This window comes from Microcebus murinus, chromosome 24, assembly GCF_040939455.1.
Source record: "Microcebus murinus isolate Inina chromosome 24, M.murinus_Inina_mat1.0, whole genome shotgun sequence".
NCBI classification, from domain to species: Eukaryota; Metazoa; Chordata; class Mammalia; order Primates; family Cheirogaleidae; genus Microcebus; species Microcebus murinus.
The window spans coordinates 15,696,479-15,718,880 of NC_134127.1; the positions used below are offsets into that span (position 1 = coordinate 15,696,479).

General features: G+C 33.5%; 1 protein-coding gene across 1 annotated transcript in view; it reads left to right on the forward strand.

Moving 5' to 3' along the window:
* Positions 1-22,402, forward strand: part of ZDHHC2 (zDHHC palmitoyltransferase 2) — a 60,164-nt gene that overhangs the window by 33,655 nt on the left and 4,107 nt on the right. Inside the window, exons 4-12 of the mRNA XM_012785003.3 lie at positions 2,841-2,961; positions 4,409-4,478; positions 5,219-5,251; positions 10,308-10,428; positions 12,607-12,739; positions 14,286-14,412; positions 14,750-14,842; positions 17,961-18,073; positions 21,017-21,091. Coding sequence (XP_012640457.2) covers positions 2,841-2,961; positions 4,409-4,478; positions 5,219-5,251; positions 10,308-10,428; positions 12,607-12,739; positions 14,286-14,412; positions 14,750-14,842; positions 17,961-18,073; positions 21,017-21,057 — 852 coding nt within the window. The 3' untranslated portion in view covers positions 21,058-21,091. The remainder of the gene's footprint in view (positions 1-2,840; positions 2,962-4,408; positions 4,479-5,218; positions 5,252-10,307; positions 10,429-12,606; positions 12,740-14,285; positions 14,413-14,749; positions 14,843-17,960; positions 18,074-21,016; positions 21,092-22,402) is intronic.

Genomic DNA, 22,402 nt, shown 5'->3' on the forward strand with positions numbered 1-22,402 from the left:
AGAGTGCCATGGCATCAGCCGAGCTCACAGCAACCTCAAACTCCTGGGCTCGAGCAATCCTTCTGCCTCAGCCTCCTGAGTAGCTGGGACCACAGGCATGTGCCACCATGCCCAGCTAATTTTTTCTATATATTTTTAGTTGTCCAGCTAATTTCTTTCTATTTTTAGTAGAGACGGGATCTCATTCTTGCTCAGGCTGGTCTAGAACTCCTGACCTCAAGCAATCCTCCCTCCTCAGCCTCCCAGAGTGCTAGGATTACAGGCGTGAGCCACCATGCCCAGCATGATGAACACGTTTTTAATTTTAAAAGTAGTGTCATCTACAGATAAATGATACCCAACCTAGAACTTTTCCTTCATCTTTTTATCTTTTTTAAAAAAATTTGTAGATACATAATACTTGTACATATTAATATTTATAGGGTGCATGTGGTATTTTGATATAACTGTACAATGTGTAATGATAAAATCAGGGTAATTGGGATATCTATCAACTCATACATTTATCATTTCTTTGTGTTGGAAACATTCCAAATCCACTAGTTATTTTGAAATATATAATAAATTATTGTTAACTACTATAGTTGCCCTATTGTGCTACCACTAGTGCTAAACACTAGATCTTGTGCTAAACACTAGATCTTATTCTTTTATTTAACTGTATTTTGTACCCCAACCTAGAATTTTTAAGTAAGAAAGAAAAGCTGGTAAGTCCTCTGATAAACCAATATGATTGCATATAAATAAACAATTTGAATTTTTCTTTCTCCTTTCTTAAATTTGGTTACTAAGATATGAAGGGTAATAACATTCTCATTAACATCAGCTTCCCATTAAAGTTTTTTTCTGGAGAAACTTTTAAAACAATGGAATGAATCCTAGGAATCCATTATCCAGTTAGGAAATAGTTTTCCACTTGTTGGAAATGTGGTTCCCAACCTTTTCTTTGATTCCAAGCTACGTAGGTCTGCTGCTACTCCTGCCCAGCCTCTAGGGTTAGCCAGCATTGCCCTTTCCTGGGCTTCCACACTCAACACTCCTCGTAGCTAGCTACACACCACCTTATGACATATATTCTAACAGAATAGTTGCATAAATATACTTCATTTTTTGTAACCAAAGATTTAAGGCTGATAGAAAAAATACACAAGCTTTCATAAATGTGGTCTTCACTATTTATTATTTGTGTTCATTTGAAAAAGGAGAGGTTGAAATGTAATTTGAAACACTATGAAATTAATAGGTAAGGAAATGTGAACTTACAGCAGGAGGAATCACCTAGAGAATACTTTTCCAAATACTTTAGAAACTTATAATTAACATATCTACTAGTTGAATGCTAGCAAATTGGATATACTAATTTAGGATAATTCATAGTATGTAAATCTTCTACTTCTTTTTTCTTTTCTTTTACCATAATGGGTCCGAAATTTTATGACGGTAGGAAACAGAAAGTCATGCATACAGGAATATTATGGTAATTTAAAAACTATGTACAGTAGAAGGCTGGAGATTTGTTTCTACTTTGAAAATAATCTCAGTAGAATTGTTAATCTCTATACAAAGATTTTAACATTTTATTTCTCTGAAAATAAAGATTTAGGCTCAAATATCAGGCCCTAATTTTCATCAAATTGTTTTTCCTTCTTTCATTGACATACTTATATCTCTTTTTAAAAACATTTTTAAAACTATAAAATATTTTAATCATACAAAAAGTATATATGGTGCACAATTTAATGAATAATTAAATGAAAACACTGAGCCATCACCTAGCCAATATATATACAACATTTATATTTTCCATATCTCCTGTGAACTTTCTAGTCATATTTCCTTTGATTCCTCAACAACTATCCTGTATTTTATGTTAATTATTTTTTTGTTTTCTTTTATAATTTTATCACATATATGTATCCCTCAGCAATAATGTATATATTGCTTTGCTTGCTGGTTTAAAAATTTTATATGAATGGAATCATTCTATATATGTTCTGTAAGATGATGTGTTATGTTCAACAATATATTGAGAGTCTGTCCTTTGTTATACACAGCTCTAGTTCATTAATTGCTAAGTGTCAGCAGTGTTCCATTATTTAGATATATCATATTCCAATTTATTTATCCATTATCCTTTTGATGGACACTTAGGTTATGTTTAGCTTTTTCTATTTCAAACAGTGATGCTGTGATTATTCTTGTGCATGTCTCCTGAAACACATTTATAGAAGTTCATACAAACTTAGCTATTTGTGTGTGTAAGTGTGTATTATTCAGTAGGAGTCCAAACAAATGTTCAGTTTTTGTCAAATATTTTTTAATTAGTTGGGCCAAATTGGCATAATAAAAAGTAAAATGAATAATTAGTTCTTTTGAGCACTGGAGGAGATTTTATGAAATGGTTATCCCTAAGTTCAAACTCACTTAGATGAGAATCTACACTTGATGGATTTGTTTCTCCTTTTGTTCCAAATGATATCCCAACGAAAAATTCATTCATTGAGCTATTTACTGGGCCATTTTATCTATTAATGTAATAATATTGGATAGAGCTCTATAGTTTTATAAGCATTTTTATGTATTCTATTCCTTTTTAGTTATATAAACATCTGAGGAAGCAGATATTACTGTATTAATATTATATACTTTTTCTGGATGCATAAACTAATGACCTGTGAGGTTAACAGACTTGCTGAGATTTCAGACTCTGTTATCTCTCTGAGTATGCTGTCTGCCATTAATACTTTATAAATACTTTTTACTGGGCATGGTAGAGTAGACCAATATGTTATAGTTTTTTTGAAAATAAATACTGATTGAAATTTAAATTTATTCCCCAGTTCCATCTCTCTTATGCAGAGAAAGAGTTGTTGGAAAGAGAGCCAAGAGGAGAAGCCCATCAGGAAGTTCTTAGGCGGGCAGCCAAAGACCTTCCCATCTATACCAGGACCATGTCTGGAGGTCAGCATCCAGGATGGGTGTGCTTTGTAATAATATCCACATAGTGGGTTACAGCGACTATTAGAAACCATATTTATATCCTTGAAATTGTCAAACACTCATTTCAAAATATTGTGCTGTTTCTTAGATTGCTATTAAATCTTTCCTGTGCAATTCTATAAAGTAGAACAGAAACATGAATAACAAACACTGTGGCAAAGCGATCCTAACTAAATTGGAACTTTCATTCTATTCTGCCTACTTAGTTGTGACTCAGTGAAGATGTAAAAACTGCAGAAATCTCGACATGTAGTAGTATTGACATTTAAAGTTTTAATTATACCTATTGATATTCAATGTAAGAGAGCAGTATTTACAGTGCATATAAAATTAATATATTCACGGGTATTTTTCATAAGTTTAAAACTAATTATATAAATTATGTAAAACTTCAATTAGGTATGGGCACAGTTTTTTTTATCCAGCTTTAAAATTTATACTAAAACTTTTTTTTTACAAATGCAACTAAATTAATAAATCTCTTACTTGGGTCATATTTTTGAGGTAACTTATTAACTATTCAATTAAACAACTGACGCACATGGACTATTGATACTTGCCGACCAAGACTCACCCAGAAATTTGTGACTTTAAACTTCTGTTGTCAATTATGGTAGCCACCAGTCTCACGTGGCTGTTGAGCACTTAAAATATGGCCAGTTCAAATTGAGATGTGTTTTAAGTGTAAAATACACAGTGGTTTCAAAGACTTAGTATGATAAAAGAATATAAAATGTCTCATTAACATTTTTATATTATTTATTTTTGTTTCTAACAGTTTAGAATCATAACTGAATCTAAGTCTCACATGTACTTTTTATGCTGTTCTTTTCATTGTTTCTTGATGATCAAGTGGTAATTTCCTGACACTGGTTTTATCTCACAAAGACAGAGATGTGCTTATGTATGAGTAGATATATTTACTCTATAAGCCTAAACAAATATTGAGGAAATTTAAGCCCCCTAGAAATAAGTTCCTGCCTGAGTTTCCAAAGCTAGTTATTGATAGTACAAGGTGCAAAAACCTGGTCACTTAATGCCTAGTCCAATTTAAAATGTTTTTGGTACATAGCAGGGTACAGGAAATGAATTGGTTTAATTGAGGGAAACATTCTGATCGCTGTGATAAAAATGGACATATTTGTACCCTTTGTGAGCCTCATTATAACCACTGGCAGTTGAGAATGCTTTAGAAAAATTTCTGTTCTTAGCAAACGTCTCCAGAGAACTATGGCTGTAGGCAAGTCATTCCATTTTTGTATTTGAACAGAGTCAAATATCTTATTTTTACCAAATTTGAATTCTGTATGCTTTTTAGAATTTACATTTGGAGAGATGATAGAAGCCATTTAACCGTATATTCAATTCAATGTTAAATCCAAGACTAAGTGGAGCTTTTTATTCCTAGCAATCCGTTATTGTGACAGATGCCAACTCATAAAACCAGATCGCTGCCATCACTGTTCCGTCTGTGATAAGTAAGAGAACCTTTTACTTCTAAAATATCTACATGCTGGTGGTCTTTTTTATTCAGTGTGGGGTTTTTTTCCTCACTGTTTTCCAGATTATCTCCTTTTCTCCTTATTCACACTTCTCAGATCGTTATTTAGAAAATATAATTGGTATAATCACTTACATTTATACCAGTGTGGCGTAGGGCCATGATCAATTTTCCTCCAGATTCACAATGACAAGAAGTGCATGATTTTTAGCAGTTCTGACTTGGCTAGTTCAATTTAGCAATACTTCTTCTGTGAGTGTTTCCCATCTTTGTAAAGATAACCCAGATGATTTTATGACAGTCAGATTTTGTTATATATTAATGTTTAATATACTACAAGGACAGTATTACTTGGCTTAAGAATTGATAGCCAAGAAAAAGTTTTATCCAGATTTTCTGTAAATCTGTTGATGTTTCATACTTTCTTTAGCATAAGGTTGTTGTATATTACCATATTATATTGTTTTTAGAAAATGAGTTGATTTACATCCTAAAGCATACATTTTTGAATTTAAAGTTCTATCATTATATCATAACCAGAATTGGCTATAGTGTTTAAGTGAGAACTTTTGCTATTGTTCAATTTTTAGATAAGTAAATAATTTTGCAATATTTTACTTGCCACAACTCTGAAATAACCACAATTTATATTTTCTTTTTATAATTTTATGTGATTAAAATTTTGTGGGTTGTTGGGTTTTGTGTTTTGTTTTCTAGATGTATTTTAAAGATGGATCATCATTGCCCATGGTGAGTTTGGCTCTATACTTAAATAAGTTTCTGTTTCTTATAAATTTTAATGGATTAAATCATATCTATTTAAATCTTTTTACAAATGAAATATTACCTTAGCTGACCTAGGAAGTACTTTCAGATTTAGTTTCTAATATGTTTAATTAGCTTAAGAGAGCCTTTATTCAGGAGAATTTCCATGAAATAATTTTAAAGCCAGCTGGTTAACAATATAAAAGTTAATTTTGCATGTTAGCTCAGAACTGAGGGTTTTCTTTGTATGCACATGCATAAGCACAGAGATTCTAAAAAACTTCACAGAAATAATATAGAAAGATGTATACTTAAATTATACAGAATACCTCACTGGAAGGTTTTAATAAAGAATTAACTCATCTAAATCTTTAATAATTTATTTTAAATAAAACTTGACATTAAGGAACAGAATAGCAAATACATAAATAACACAAATATGTTTAAACAAGAGTTTCCACTTCATTAATTTCTTTTTTTTTTTTTTTTTTTTTTTAAAAAAACCATGCTCTTGAACACTTCATTAATTTCAATAGTATTGCCTAATTTTTCTAAGTCATGGAGTTAGGTAACTTAGAGGATTATTTGAAAGATCAAATTACTGAAGGTTGATTTTTCTTATCTTTTCCTGCAATTTTTCATCACAGTGTGCACCTATCTCTGACAACCATGCCAGCCAGGTTGGATTTGGACATTAATCATACTTATTCTAGAAGCCTTATCTGATTTCAGGTACACAAGCCTACAAGTCCACACTAGGTAGAGGTTGAAATATATACAGGGAATGGTTCTCTTAGCAGCAGGAGACAACAGGCAAATGCAGGGTTTCCAGTATTCTGTCTCTTGCCAGTATACCTCTTCCTTTCCTCCACCTAGACTTTCTCCTTAAAAGTGTTAAGACCATGACCATCTCCCGAGAGACTGAGATAAAAATTTTTAAAGAAGTGTTAAGGCTAGTCAACTCCTAAGAGAATGATATTCTTCTTCAAGGTCTCAATAAATATGCCCCCTTTGCACTAATTTATACTTATATTCATTCTTCCTTTGCTCCCCTTTGTCTTTCTCTCTCTCAATATCTTCCATTATAAGTTTTCTTTATCCTCTTTATATTCCTCTATCGAGTCCTCCTATCCCCCTGCAGCAGCTGCTGTCAGTGCCCCAGGCTCATGCCCATGACCCCCCTGTGAGTCCATGGCCCCTGTGGTAGACAGTTCCCAGGGCTGCTGACAGTTCCCCATTTCAGGCGCCTGTGTTTCTTTGCTTCTCTGGCTTCAGGATCTCTTCCACCTGGGTAGGTTTGTTCAGCTCACAAGCTGGGCAGTCCAGAAGTGCCAGAGCACTAATACCTCCAGGAGCAACCCTCAGCCAATGCGGGCCTGGCCAGTAACCTATGCTTCATTGGTATTTCTTCCTTCCTTGTATCAAATAAACTGTATCCAAGTTCTTGTCTCAGGGTCTGCTTTTGGGGGAACTCCTGCCTAGTACCCTCCTTTCTGGGTAGCTGTGTGCTCTATATTTATGTAGCAGAGTGGTAAAATAATCAGAGACACAGAGCTGACTTCAACTTTTCTAACTTTAACAAAGGGATTGTGATGATAGGAATGGAGAGGTGGAAACAATCAGGTCAGCACAGACCTACACAGTTTGCCATGCCCCTGCTATTTACAAATTTACACAAATAGAAATAATAATTTGCCATTATAGCAGTCTTTCTAAACTCCAATTCATTTGGCTGAATGAGAAACTTGTAATTTGACAATCTTTCGAATGTTGACAGATCCTATGAAATAAGTGAAAGTGAACAGATGTAAGACTCTAGAGTTTTTAAAAATAGTCTCGCATGGTATACCTACCTTCTACCTGTTGTTGCTCTCACCCTTTGGTGGCAGTGTGGGAGAAGCTGAATGAATTGCTTGCAGTGCCTTTTAACATTTCTTATTGCTTCTCTGCACCATCACTGCCCAGGCTGCACCTGCTGTCCCGGCCACATCTCAGCTCTGGGCTCTCCCTCGCAGAAATCAGTAGCCATGTCGACTTGTAAAGGATTTGATACCTTGAGTCTCGTAATCACCTGGTGCCAGCTGAATGAAGTAGCCATTTTATTTTATTGCTTTATTTCAAATTAAAATTTTAAGTTAAAAAAAATCTCTAGCTAATAAAATACTTTTGACCCTAAATTCAAAAATGAAATAGGTGAACATGTTCTTCCCAGCCCCTAGCCCCACCTTCTTCCCCTACTCACAGGGAACCAATGTTGTTAATGTCATGGGCACTCTGTAGATATAAATACATGTGTTTGCGTGTGTGGATGTGTGTGTAGCCTCCCACATCCCTTATTATTATTATTATTATTATTATCATTTTTAACACAAATAGCTACACTGCAGACTGAATCCGTTCCTCTTTTTTTCCTTTACTTAATATATCCTGGAAATGTTTCCATATGAATACATACAAAAAAATTTTTTTTACAACCTTTATGTGAATGTACTAGTCACTTATTAATGCACTTTTAGGATGTTCCCAGACTATGGGGCAGCCTTATTATACAGGTCTTGCGTATGGTTTCAAACTTTAGTATCTGTCAACTTTGAGCATTTGAAACAGTAGATCAACAATGCCTCTCTACTTAACCATGATTTCAGCACATCTGCTCTGGCCAGTTAAGATAACCCATTAGGATTCAGGAGATCAATCTCACACTTGTGTCTTAACTAAAAGAGAGATTTGGTAATATTTTCTTTATTGGATTTTCTATCAGAGAAGTGTTTTTTTCTCTTAGCATAAAATTGTAATTGTTTAATTATAATAATAATAGTTTCACATGCTTGCCAAAGGTTAGGTAACACAAAGAAGAGTAAATAATTTTAGCTTTAATTATTCAGTGCCTATTATGCCCTAGAGATTATACATATAATCTGTAGTACATATAACAGTGACAAAAAGAGGTAGAAATTATGTGTCCCATTTTATAGGGAAAGAAAATGAGGCTCAGAAAAGTTAAAAGACTGGGCTCAATGTCACATAGTAAGTTTTTTGCACTTCAGAAGCCACACTCTTTCTCATATATTATGTTTTTCCCCCAGTTTAGACTCCAAAAGCAATTGCCCTGAAACAGAGCCAACAGCTATTTTACACTGAATTTAAAGAACATAAAAAGGATATTTGCCTAGCATGTGTTTTGCTTCTCCATAATTCTAGATGGAGGAAGCTCAGACTCAGAATAAGTCCTCTTCTTTTTCAAATCGAGTCTGCAAAGCAATAGGCAGTTGAAATGTCTAACCAAAACCTGTCTGTTATGAAGAGAGTAAGGTATAATTCAAATAAATATTATTACTAGATTTCCCCTAGATATATATGTGTGTGTGTGTGTGTGTGTGTGTGTGTGTGTGTGTGTGTACATATTAAACTCTAAAATACTTGGTTTTTATTTTTTGACCTTTTCCTGTGTTCCCTGGCCCTGACCTGGCAAATTATACCATCTTCTTAAGTAGAAGTTAAAGTAATAAGCTAAATTAGGTGTTATAAAATCTATGATCAAAACCATTTTCTTTCTATACAAATGCTCTTTACCATTTAGTACAAAAGCTTCTTCTTACATTCCTGTAGGAAGCAGAACAATCTTTCCTATTCTTTCTGATTTTCTCCTAGTTCACAAGAGTCATTGTTTATACCCACATTGTCTGAAGTTTTATAGTATCCCAGCCTTTGTCTACCCATTGTTTCCTCTTTAAACAAACACAAGCAAGCAAAGGGAATGCTCTGTATCCTTATGAGACAGAATACAATTAGACTAGGCTAATTGTTTCCAATATGATTTCCTGCCATTATTTCATTCAGACACCATCAAAGGCAACCCCAGCAATTGGTTTGCATTCCCACTGGAACCTCTAAAGCTGCAAATATAACTGTTTTCATACAGCATGCACCCACAATTTTTGGCCTCTTTATGAATTCATTTCCCATATACAAGACCTTTAAGTTAAAAAAGATACTAAATCTAATACTGCCCTATACCTTATAGTTTTTGAAGTAAAAAATGTAAACATTTTTTATGTGGACATACATTCATTTAAAAAAATTCTAGAAAGAAAAATGTTTCATTTTATTAGGAAAGTCAATAGACAGTGAGATATTTTACCAACATTAGAGTGAGAACAAGGACATTTGAAGAGTGAAAACAATATGTGTATGTTCTATGCAGTATGTTCATTATGCCAGTTAACCAAAAGTTAACTCCACCAGTGAAGGTAGTGGCCAAGTCCACACAGGTATTGTATCACATTTATATTTTTATTGATATAATAGTTTGAGTTCTGCCCTTCCCCAATGTACTGATTTTAGAGTAAGAACTGTGAATTTATTAATTTCCATATTTGGAATCATAGAGTATAATGCTGGCTTTCAGAAATGATCTCAGAATGCTTATTTTACAGATAAGAAAAATGAAATTCTAATAGACTATTTCACTCCCTCGGGGCCACATAATTATTGAGTGTCAAATGGGCATTATGACCCTGGCTGTCTGACTCTCAGTTCTATTTCTTTTCTTAAACCTCCTATTTAATATGCTTTGACAATCTGGTTGCTTTAGTAATGGCATGCAAAGAGTAGTTTGTGAAGATATTTCATCTAATTTGGGAAAACTGAAAAAATTTTAACTTAATCAATTTTGGAAATCAAACCCAAAGATAACGTAGAGGAAGGGCTTAGTAAATTCCTCTAATCTGCCTGACTTGATTAAGTTTCTCACAAGTTCTATGCTTTTAGGTATGTATTTATTTGTATAATTGGATATGAAAAATCATTGTGATGGATTAAATCAATATTAAATATCATATTTTTAAAATATAGACAGAAATTTCTTTGTAGTGAAATGGATTTTTTAATGTTTATATGTATAAAGAAATCTTATGAGTTACACTTAAAAAATACAATAATTTAAAATGAGAAGAAACTAAACACTATGTTAACCTTGAGCATATGCATACCTAGATTGAAGATAATAAACTCATTGAAAATATTTTTGTTTTGTTGACAGGGTGAACAATTGTGTTGGATTTTCAAATTATAAATTCTTTCTCCTTTTCTTGGCTTATTCTCTGCTCTACTGTGTTTTTATCGCGGCTACAGATTTACAGTATTTTGTCAAATTTTGGACAGTAAGTCATTACCTTGGTGACTCTTTTAGTATAAAAAATTAATATGGCTTTTCAGTAGACAATTATGTCACACACTGATTTTATAGAATAGAGCTCATTGATATGCAGTTAGTCCTTATTATTTACAGATTCTATATTTGTTAATTTACTCCATTAAAAAGCACTTGCAACCCCCAAATCAATACTGACAGAGCTTTTGTGGTCATTTGCAGATGTGTGCACAGTGGCAAAAAATTTAAGTTTCCTTTTGCACCTTCCCAGTTGAGGCTGAACAAGGCGACACTCTGCCTTCTTGTTTCAGCTCTCATACTGTAAACAAGTGTGCTTCTCACAGTCGATTTAGTGCCATGTTTTTTGCCTTTTTGTGCTTTTTGTTGATTTTGCTGTTAAAAATGGTCTTTAAGTGCTGAAGTTTGGTCTAGTGTTTCTAAGTGAAACAAGACTGATATGTCTTATTGAAAAAAACTACATGTGTTAGATAAACTTAATTCAGGCGTGAGTTGTAGTGCTGTTGGATGTGAGTTTTATATGAACAAATCAGCAATATATATTCAATAAGGTGCCTTTAAGCAGAAACACACGTAAAATGAGGTTATGTATTGATCAGTTGATGAAGATGTGTGACCAGAGAGGCCCATGGAAACCTAACCCTGTATTTTCCCTAGGAGCAATAGCCCAGCATTCATAAATTCAGTGTTTACAGTAACTTTATAAAATATACCTACTGCAAATAATGAGAATTTGACTATATAAGTTATTTTCAAATTCAAAAATAGAAATGATTTCTTTATGTGTAAGATTATTTTTTAAATTATCATGTCTGTAGTGTCCCGGATTTTTATTAGGTATTGCTTGATTAGGCTTTAGGTAACTCATTTGTTTTCTGCACTAAATATTGTAAATGTAGGCAAAAAGAAATTAAAATTGAGTATTTTAAATATGAAAAAATCCCCCTTGTGAAAACCAAATGATGATAAAAAGGAGTTTATCTCCTTCCAGGATTGCTTTATTATTTTCATTAAAGTATCCTTTATTATGATAAGAATTTCTGAAATGATTTTCTAGATCATTCATGTGGGATTTGAGCCAAACTTAATACCAAAGTGTTACTGAATGCCTACTGTGTGCCAGTTACATCACTGAGCACTTAGGAATACATGGGTGAAGGGACATGTCCTAGCATTCAAGAATGCTACTAGTGTCCAGCTTGAAGAATGACCCCTAATGAATGTCTAGAGAATATTACCTCACTGCTCCTTATTCCTGTAGATGGTTTCAGTTCCAAACCACAAATATATTTGAAAAGGAACGACCAAAGTTTTCACCGTACAGACCCTGCTGTCAAAAATTGTCAGTGAGATCTAGTGACCTGTGTCCATCTGTCAGGTAGAACAGGGTATTGAGACATCATGACCTTTTATCAGAAGGGCCACCTCTTGGCAGTCCTGGTTTTTCACTCAGTGTCCAGAGCGTCCAGCCCTCCATTCTAGCACCAGTCCAGGTCTCCTTGGATACACAAACAGCAAAAGTCAAACTGGTTTTGCTTTGAGATGGACTGATTCAGCCCACGGATATTGTAAGGTTTAGACAGGTGTTAGGTACTAATGTTGATGTTTTCTGTGATGCTATTATTTAAAATAGCTTGACTCATTATTGTGAATGTGGTGTTGTATGTATTCTTGTATTTGATGCTGTTGTTTGTAGTAATGTAAAACATCAATGAGAATAGTAGCTAAATTGTGCCAGTTAACCTTCATTTTCTGGCATTATAATAAAACTACCTAAACATTTGTGACTTTATAATATTTTAAGAAAACATATTCAAGAAATAAATTTAAAACTATATTTTATAGTTCCTTTTATCTTGCTTCCTACTGTTATAGTTTATACATATACACTACCATAATTTTTCTATGATTTGGTTATATAAAAAATATTCTGAATTTTAATATCATTTCCATATATATTCATATTCAAGCATTTATTTTAATCTGATGAAATATATATATTTATATATATATTTCCCCTAAAGTTTCAATATAAAGCCATGTATCTTTCTCCATATTTAAATTTAAGAAAAATTTTAAGCAAAAAAAAAAATCTTATTAATTTACTTATAAAAGTAGGGGAATACATATCCCTTTGACAAAACATTTTATTTTCTTCCTTTCTTTATAGAATGGCCTACCTGATACTCAAGCCAAGTTCCATATTATGTTTTTATTCTTTGCTGCAGCTATGTTTTCTGTCAGCTTGTCTTCTCTGTTTGGCTATCATTGTTGGCTTGTCAGCAAAAATAAATCTACATTAGGTGAGTATCCAACTATTGCAGTTGCCAGAGCTTTGAATACGTATCTAGATATTCATTGACAGTTGCCATATGATTAAATGCCAACTTGTCCTGAAGTGGTAAAAAGCATTCTTATTTCCTGCATTTTTGTGGTATGTCACTTAGATACATACAAGGTCATTCATTCCATATATTGATTGATTATCCATTGTTTGGAAGCACTATGTATATGTGAGCGAGGGCAAAACAGTCTAGTGAGTGGCACAAAAATTAACAACCAAACATAAAAGCAACTACCAAACGCAAAGTTCTTTGAAGGAAACAAACAGATGCTGAGGGATGAATAAAGGATCGGGGATGGTGGAAGGGAACCTATTCACAGTCTGGCAATTCTTTAAAGAGTTAAACATAGAATATCCATGTGAGCCCACAGTTCAATGCCTAGGTATACACCCAGAAGAATCGGAAACAGAGACTCAAACCAATAGTTGTATACCAGTATTCATAGTAGCACATTCACAATAGTCAAAAGGTAGAAACAACCCAAATGCTCATCAAAGGATGGAGAAAACATGGCATATCTGTACAATGGGATATTACTCAGCCACAAAAAGAAATGAAGCACTGATACATGCTATAACATGTATGAACCTTGAAAACATGCCAAGTGAAAGAAGCTGATCACAAAGATTATTTATTATATGATTCCCAGTTACATGAAATATCTAGAATAGGTAGAACTATAGAGAAAAATCCTATTAATGGTTGCCGGGGATGGGGAGATAGGGAAGTAGGGGATGACTGCTTAATGGATATGGAATTTCTTTGGGGGTGATGAAAATATTTAGGAACTTGATATATAGGTAGAAGTTGCACAAAATTGTGAATATATTAAGTATCATTGAATTCTTTGCTTTAAAAAGGCAAATTTTATGTTCTGTATATTTCATCTCAATTAAAAACAAACAGCCCCATAGGAAATGAGGGAAAACTCTAGGAATATTTGAGAAACTATCCATGTGGTTGGAACATAGCAATTTCTCATTTCTAAAGAATGAGCATAACTAGATGCAGTCTATGGTTCTAGTTTGGACAAAGTAGCTTTAAAGTACATTTTTTAGTCAGCTGGAAAAGCTTTATGATTAGATGAGATAAAATTTCAGTGAAATTGGAAAACAGAGTTTATTGATTTAAAATGCAGGTTGTAGAATATTTGTAAAGAATAGTCTTATTTTGGTTTAAAAATGTAGATTTGTGTATATATTTATCCATCCATCCATCTATCTATTAATCAAATGACTCATAAGATGTGGTTTTAATTCATTTGCTAGTTGTATTTTCTAATTTTCTATATTAATAAAAGGGTTATTTAAAATTTTAAATTGATATATCATATTTTAAAGCAGAATAGACCAGGTATATTTCAGGACTGTTGATAGGCACATACCCACAGGTGCCTAGCCATTGATTTTCAGAGTTTCCTCATTTAATGCAATTATTGCTAAATATTAGAGATTACTAGTAAATGTGTTCTTTACTCATGTGCTTGCTTTACCATCTTTTTTAGAGGCATTCAGAAGTCCAGTATTTCGACATGGAACAGATAAGAACGGATTCAGCTTGGGTTTCAGTAAAAACATGCGACAAGTTTTTGGTGATGAGAAGAAATACTGGTTGCTACCCATTTTTTCAAGGTACTTTGTTGTGAAATTTTTCAGGCTTTAAACTAATGAAAATAATCCAACAAAAGCTAATTTCAGGAAGAGCCTCTAGTTCCATAGGTCTGTAATTCTGCATAGGAACTCCTATTTTTTAAAGTATTATATTATTTTATGATTCATTATTATATCAATGTGGGAATCAGCTAACTCATCATCTTCCTAAACATAAACACTATATTGAAGCCAATGTCTGATACACATGTTTTGCCTATGATATAAAATGTTCTGCTCTCAAACATCAGCATTTTAACAGGGTTTCACTCTGTTGTCTTTTTTATGGTTCAATTGTAAGTTTTAATTTTAATTACAGTCTAGGGGATGGCTGCTCCTTTCCAACCTGCCTTGTTAACCAGGATCCTGAACAACCATCTACTCCTGCGGGACTGAATTCAACAGCTAAAAAGTAATCTCATATATATTTTTTTTCATTTTACTTTCAAATAATGTATTTTATCCTCTTGTATCCTTTGGTTATATGTTCATTAACAAAAAAATTAGGAACAGGTGATAATTTACTGTAATGGTTTCCACTTGGGATGCAGAAGCTAAAAGATTATGATTGAGGAGGAATACAAGGGGAGCTTCCATTATGCTTGTAACATTCTGTTATTAGTCTAGGTGGTGGGTAAAAAGGTGTTAATTCTCTATACATTTTGGTTGGCTGAAATATATTGTTATTTTTTAAATGTAGTGATTAAAAGAAAAAAATGTAAGTCCAAATTAGCTCCCCATTGCTCAGGTAAGCAGACAGGGCAAATTTCCCTCTGACCCTCCATGTCTTTCCCCTCATGGTAACTGGTATAGAGATCAAAGAAACTTCCTCAATCAGTATTTTGAAGATCAAATGCAACCCCAGATACCTGCTTGACAGTTCCATCAGCAATGCGCACCAGATCCTCACTGCTCTTTTAAAGACCTCTAAGCACTATCTGAGCCATTTCCGTGGAGAGAGAAGGGGAGGGGTCGTGGAAATTCATTGTCTGGACTGGAGCTTCTTGCTCCAGCTTTTAGTTTGTTTCAGTCTATCAAGAATTTGAGGATGGCAACAGAACGACCTGAAATTTGATTCTGAATTTGCAAACTAACTGGCAAAAGGAATAACTCCTTAAGCTTTTAAAATGCTATATGTGAATTTTCAGTGGTTTGAAAAGCCAATTTTTATATCATAAGGACAGATTTATTTGAGTATAACCATGTCTTTAATTTTTTAAATGGATGATTTTGAAAAGTCAAGTAACCTTTCTAGGTCTCTCTTCCTTTCCTTTCTTTTCCTTAAAATGTTGAGATTTTGACAGCTAAAGTCTCTTTCTTCTACAAAATTCTCTTGTTGAGCTCATACAAAATTTCTATGGCTAGTCCTGCTCTCTGCTGTACTTCAGAGTGTATATCTGACTGCCTACTCAACACACACAGTTGGACATCTAAAAGTCATCTCCAACTGAACAGGTTCAAAGCAGAACTTTGAGTTTGATTCCCAGACATTTATATTCTTACCACTGCCCTAAACATGATTCTCCTCCATTCTTCCATATATCAGTTTTTAGTGACCTCCTTCACCCAGGTGTTCAGGCCAGAAACTGTGGAGTCATCCTAGATGACTTAAATACAAGTAAATACCTTGTGTACCTTGTATTTACTCCATTTGCAAATCCTACCAGCTGCCCCCCTCAAAACATACCTATAACGTGAACACGTTCCTACCACCTCCATGGCTGTCTTCCTGTCCAAGCCACCATCACTTCTTACATGGACTATTTCAATAGTTTCCTCACTGATCTTGCCACTTCTGTTTAGCTGCATTCCCATCTATTCGCCACTAAGAATATAAATCAGACTGTGCCACTCTTCTGCTGAAAACTCTATTGGTTTCCCATCTTACTCAGAATAAAAGGTAATGAATGTCCTTGACGACACAAGACCATCTGATCTGGCCCCAGACTCCTCTCTGATGTCATTCTTCATCACTTGTGCATCACTCACAATCCTTGACACACAGATCTTGCTGCTTCTCAAGTATACCAACCACGTTCCCTATTAATATCTTCATATTTGCCAATTCCCCTTCCTTCTTGTTCTTCCTCCTGACTTTATATATATATATATATATATATATATACACATACATAAAATTTAACATTCCTCCTCAATAACAGTGAAAGTTTCATGAGAGCAAAGGCTTTTGTTCGTTGATGTAACAGGTGCTCAGTAAATATTGTTGAATGAATGGAGCCTGGCTTAGAGTCTTGTTAGCAGTAATGAACCTCCAAAGAATCCCTACACCAGGGCCTAGTTAGTGTGCTGTTCTCATTGTATGGTCTCTTTCTTGAGGAATAATAAGAATTAAAGTAAAATGCCATCTCATGATGTTTGTTAGGGAAAAAAAGTGAAAGAAATTTTTAATATGGATAGGTATAAGCCTGTGTGGAGACATGCTTTTTTTTTATTTTTTAAGATTTACCTCCAAAATTTTAATAAGGAGTTGTTAAAGCTGCACAAAATTGAAATATTTAAAAATTTTAGATATGAAGTAATCATTGAGGAACAAAGCATATCCTTATAATTCTTAAAAAAAATAGCTACTATATATAATTGAGCTAAAATATGTGAAATTATTCTTGAAAGAATTTTAAGTAGTTGTTTCCTTTGGAACATTATTTTAATTACTATTTCAGAATATTCTAAAATGCCACTTAGTTTCTAAGGCAACAGTTTTTCCTAAGAGAAATATTATATTATGTATCTTTTTTCATACTATCCAATATGTTGATACATAGCATTTCTACCTCAATTTTAAAACTTAAATTTTAAAGCAAATTTTGCTTTCAAGACTCCTTGCTCCCCAAATTGAAGATCAAGTTTGTAAGATGTGATAGTTTCAGATGTTTTTAACATTCCTGCAAGATAGTTCTGAAATTTGTTATTTCAGTTTTGTAGAGGAAGATAGAGAATTCTTTGTTCAAAACCATTTAGGCCATTTCAGAAACACGAGGTCAATTTTTCTCAAAATTGTCTTCTTACTGTTATCTACCTATTTTTTCCCATATCTACATATCCCTTAAAAAATAACATTTTTCTTTAACATATTTCTTTAAATTGGCACTTAAACTTATTTTTAAACCAAACTTTATGCCACTGTCACAAATGAGAAACTAGTATGACTTGCTGTATATAGATTATAACTTTAAAAAATAAGATTGATAATAAAATACTGTGATTAAGTTCTAACTTGATTCCCTTACTGGCTAAATTCTGAGGCTGAGGATGATTCTCTGTATTAAAAATGGAGATTTGCCAGAGTTAGAGATTGTCATCTTATTGTAATAAGAAGAATGAAGAGACTGAAGAGAGAATACTTTTCTCATTGTGAGTCAATGTTACTTAATGCCTCATTCTTGTATTCCCCAAATTATCTGGGGTACCTCCTATAATCATCCTGTATCACAAATGGTTTGAGTTCCATACTTTGAGAAACACTTAATACTATCAAAAGTTAACTTGTTATTATTATTATTATTATTCAGTCCTGAAAACCATCAATTTCCTGCAAAGCCATTGAGAGAGTCCCAGAGTCACCTTCTTACTGATTCACAGTCTTGGACAGAGAGCAGCACAAACCAGGGAAAATGCAAAGCCGGTAAGGGTGTGCTTGTTTGGCTATCTTTTGACATATTTTACTTTTAAAAGGTGAAAGTAGTGAAAAAATCCATTATACTACCTACAGAATTTTTATTACTTTTTTTTTACTTTTTAAAAAATTTCTAAATATTAAGGGGGGTACAAATGTTTTTGGTTATTACATAGATCTCTTTTGCAATGCTTGAGTCATGGCTTTAAGAGTGCCCATCACCCAGCTAGTGTTGATTGTACCCATTAGGTAGGTTTTTACCCTTCCTCTCCCCCACGCCCCCACATATTTAATTTCCACTGAGTTTTACTTCCCTCTGTGGATACATGTGTTCATTGGTTAGTTCCAATCTAATAGTGAGTACATGTGGTGTTTGTATTTCCATGCTTTAGATACTTCACTTAGGATAGTGGTATCCAGTTCCAACCAAATTATTGTAAAAGGCATTAATATTCATCTTTTTTTATGGTTGAGTAGTATTCCATGGTAGACATACACCACATTTTGTCAAACCACTCATGAATTGATGGGCACTTGGGTTGATTCCACATCTTTGTGATTGTGCATTGCACTGTAATAAACATTTGAGTGGAGGTGTCTTTTTGATAAAATGACTTCTTTTCCTTTGGGTAGATACCCAGTAGTGGGGTCGCTGGATCAAATGGTAGGTCTACTTTTAGTTCTTGGAGGAATCTCCATACTGTTTTCCACAGAGGTTGTACTAATAGCAGTCCCACCAACAGTGTATAAGCATTCCTTTCTCTCTGCATCCATGCCAGCATCTTTGTTTTTGGACTTTTAATAAAAGCCATTCTAACAGGGGAAGGGTGTTCTCACTGTGGTTTTAATTTGAATTTCCCTAATGATTAGTGATACTGAGCATTTTTTCATATGTTTATTGGCCATTTGTCTATCTTCTTTTGAAAAGCTTCTGTTCATGTCTTTTGCACATTTTTTAATGGGGTTGTTTGTTTTCTTGAGCTATACATCCAATAGAGGGCTAATAACCAGAATCTACAAAGAACTCAAGCAAAATTTTTTTATTACTTTGGAGTCAGACTCCTATTGTAAATGTACAGTTATTTTCAAAGAATTTCTGTTTGTGAGGTATTTTAATATATGTTAGCAGTAGAAAATCATTTTGTGAAAAATGGATGTACATTGCTTTTTTCCAGTTTAAAAAACTAACTTTATCACTGCACATTAAATGATAGAAATAAATTCAAAATACAAAGCATAAAAATGCAAAAAAATGCAATCAGTTTAGACAATAGGTTGAAAAATATCTGCTGAAAGCTGAAAGGTATCTTAAATTCCGTATTTCTGTCATTTACTCTAAGATTTTTCTCCAATTTCAAAATGTCTAAGTGATTGTGTAATTATCATAACTTAAGCTGCCTGTGATTTCTTCACATCCCACTCACATTTCTCGTTATTGTTGTTGATTTTAATCTTTTGATTACTTCAGTCCATACAGTTTATAAGCAAAGAACAAGTAAGGGTTTTAAGTCAGACCTGATTTCAAATCCCAGCGTGGACACCTATTAGTGTGTGATATTTGTTAAATTACCTAACCTCTTTTAGACGTAGCTTCCTTATCTTTAAAATAATACCTATTTCTCAGGGTTGGTAAGGATTAAACAAAATGGTGTGATCATATATGCAGGTGTATATATATATATGTGTGTGGTGTCCATATAAATGAGTAAAACCATACATCCATGATTAAGGGACTCTTTTCCAGAAAATTTCTGGATTGACTAACTTAATTTTTCAGACCTTATTTCCTTCATTTCTAGTCTCTTCAAACTCTCAAGCAGCCTGACTTCGGCTCATTGCACTTTCAAGTGTTTACTGGTTTCTTTGAAATCTCTGGGATTTAGTGTTAGTGAAAAACAGATGGTCTTGAGTAAAAATTTTAGTCATTATTTAATATATAATCAGTCATATTCTCCTAAAATATAAGCTTTCTTTAAAAAGTCTTATTTTTAAGGAATATATATGCTCTCCAAAGATCCCCATGATTTGAGTATTCATAATTTGGTCACTCTCTTCAGCTTCTAAAGCACCACTTCACTTTCCAATCTCTGGGAAGGACTAGGTGTTGTCTTAACCAAAATCGATGACACCAGTTTACCGTGTGAATCCACTAGTTTCCTTAGAGGCAAAGGAATGATATACAGTTGGGGGCCAATTGTTCGGGGCTGGAAAACCAAAGAGTTCCTTTTTTTCCAGAAGGGATTCTTGTTTCATCTTACATAGTCAACACTAACATAGAAGTGGTTTTTTGCCTTTCTTTCTTCTCTCTCTTTTTTTTTTTTTTTTGAGACTAGTTCTGTGTTCCCCAGACCGGTCTCAAATGATCCTCCTGCCTCAGCTCCCTGAGTAGCTGGGATTACAGGCATGAGTCACAGCACCTGGTTAGAAGTGGTTTCTTGATTTTTATGTGCCGTTAATTATTTAGCGTGTTAGATTCTTTGTTCTCTTAATTTGATGAAGTGAGAAAATTTTTAAAGCTTAAAGGATGATGTAAAAGAAGAGAAATGAGAAGGTGGGATGAGAAAGGGCTCATCAAAGATTGGTTTGACTAGAATGAAGTAGGTAGATGAAGAATTAGGAAACATTGATTTAAGGTGATGTGAGCAGTGCCAGGCTCAGTATATCTTTCATTATTTTGTTCCTCTACTTCCTTTGGTGTATATCTCTAATTATTTTTAGTGAGCTTGTGTGCTTATGTGTGAAAAAGAGACAGAAATGCTGGTTGTGGCTGACACTGTATTGGGGGGCTGTATGATTCTATGTAATCATAAACACCCATAGGTACAAGGCATCTTTGGAAGCATACTGGGGAGGGGGGGGCGAAGGGTGAGGGGAATTCATAGATGAATAAACAAATCTCTGCCTGTTTGTTCAAAAGCAACCAAAAATGCTAATTTATGTTCTTCCATTAAGGTATGAGCAATCCTGCATTAACCATGGAGAATGAGACTTAGCTCTTCAAGCAAAGCAAATTCATACTTTATAAAAGTAAGATAAGTTTTCCCTTTATTGTTATGTTTTATATTTTTAAAAGTTTTCTAGTGTTCTTAATGCAAAGTTTCCATAAATATCATTATGTATTTGCTAGTGAGTCATATTAGAAGATGTCTTATCTCACCTGTAGAATTGCATTCGTCATGCTGGGGCCTCTGGACACGGAGCTAAACTTCAGTATTAGATAAAATTTAGGTTAATTTGATAAATTATAAAAATAAGTTGATGGAAAAAAGTCATTTTATAGTAATGCATTAAATGACAGGGATCAATCCTAAAATATGGAACTTTACATGAAAATTATCTTGTCATTTCACAGGATAATAGAATTATTATTTTTATTTTTTATCATTCAGATATAATATACAATAGTCACATCCTTGACAATCTGTTAGCAGAATCTCTCTGGGTCTAAGTAGAAGCTACTTATATCTTGTTAGTGTAAACCACTGTCATTTAAATTTTTGGTCACAGTAGGACCGTTTAATAACTTCTGTTATACTGAAAACTATACGTGTTCCAAATCATTTTCTTTAAAACATAATCTGTCTATAAACCTGCAGTCAGTAGAAAGCTACAAATAAGGAGCCTCTTTGGAATAAACAAACAACTATATGTACTATTACAATAAATGCAGTATAAAAAGTTGAATAATTAACATTATTGGAACAACTCTCATTTACAAAACTGCAATCTAGAATCCTAAAGTCTAGGAGAAGCAAGAGATTAGCATGTAAAACAAAATCATTTGTGTCAAAGTACTTCATGGATATCTGTTTTTATTTTTTGCTTTGTTTTGCGTTTGGTGACCAGCCATGTAATCACAGCAAAATGTTGATCTGGCAATTTGCCAGTTGAGTGGTGTTTCCACTTTGGGAAGACCAGGATCAACTCTGAATACACGATGATACAGCAGATCAGAGTGATCCTAACTATGCTTAGGATAGTGAGAATCTAATCTTCTTAATTTGGTTAAATAGCCAAGAGACATTATTAAATTTCTGAAAATAATTCTTAGAATGTAACTATGAACATACAAATATAAATCACTAGCCAATACAACAAATAGTATTTTACAGAACAGAGTTTTGCAAAACATAAAATTTTCACAGGATTTTTCAGTGTCTCAAATTATTAGTTATAATTACCATTGTTTGTGAGGTCAGTTTTATTACAAGTTTTTCTGTGTATTAAATATTTTACGTATTTACATGGGAACATTGTGTATAAGTCATCTAGATTCTCCAGTATTTTGATACAAGACCAGTGTCATGTTTGCTCATCACTGTCCTCAACACCTGCATA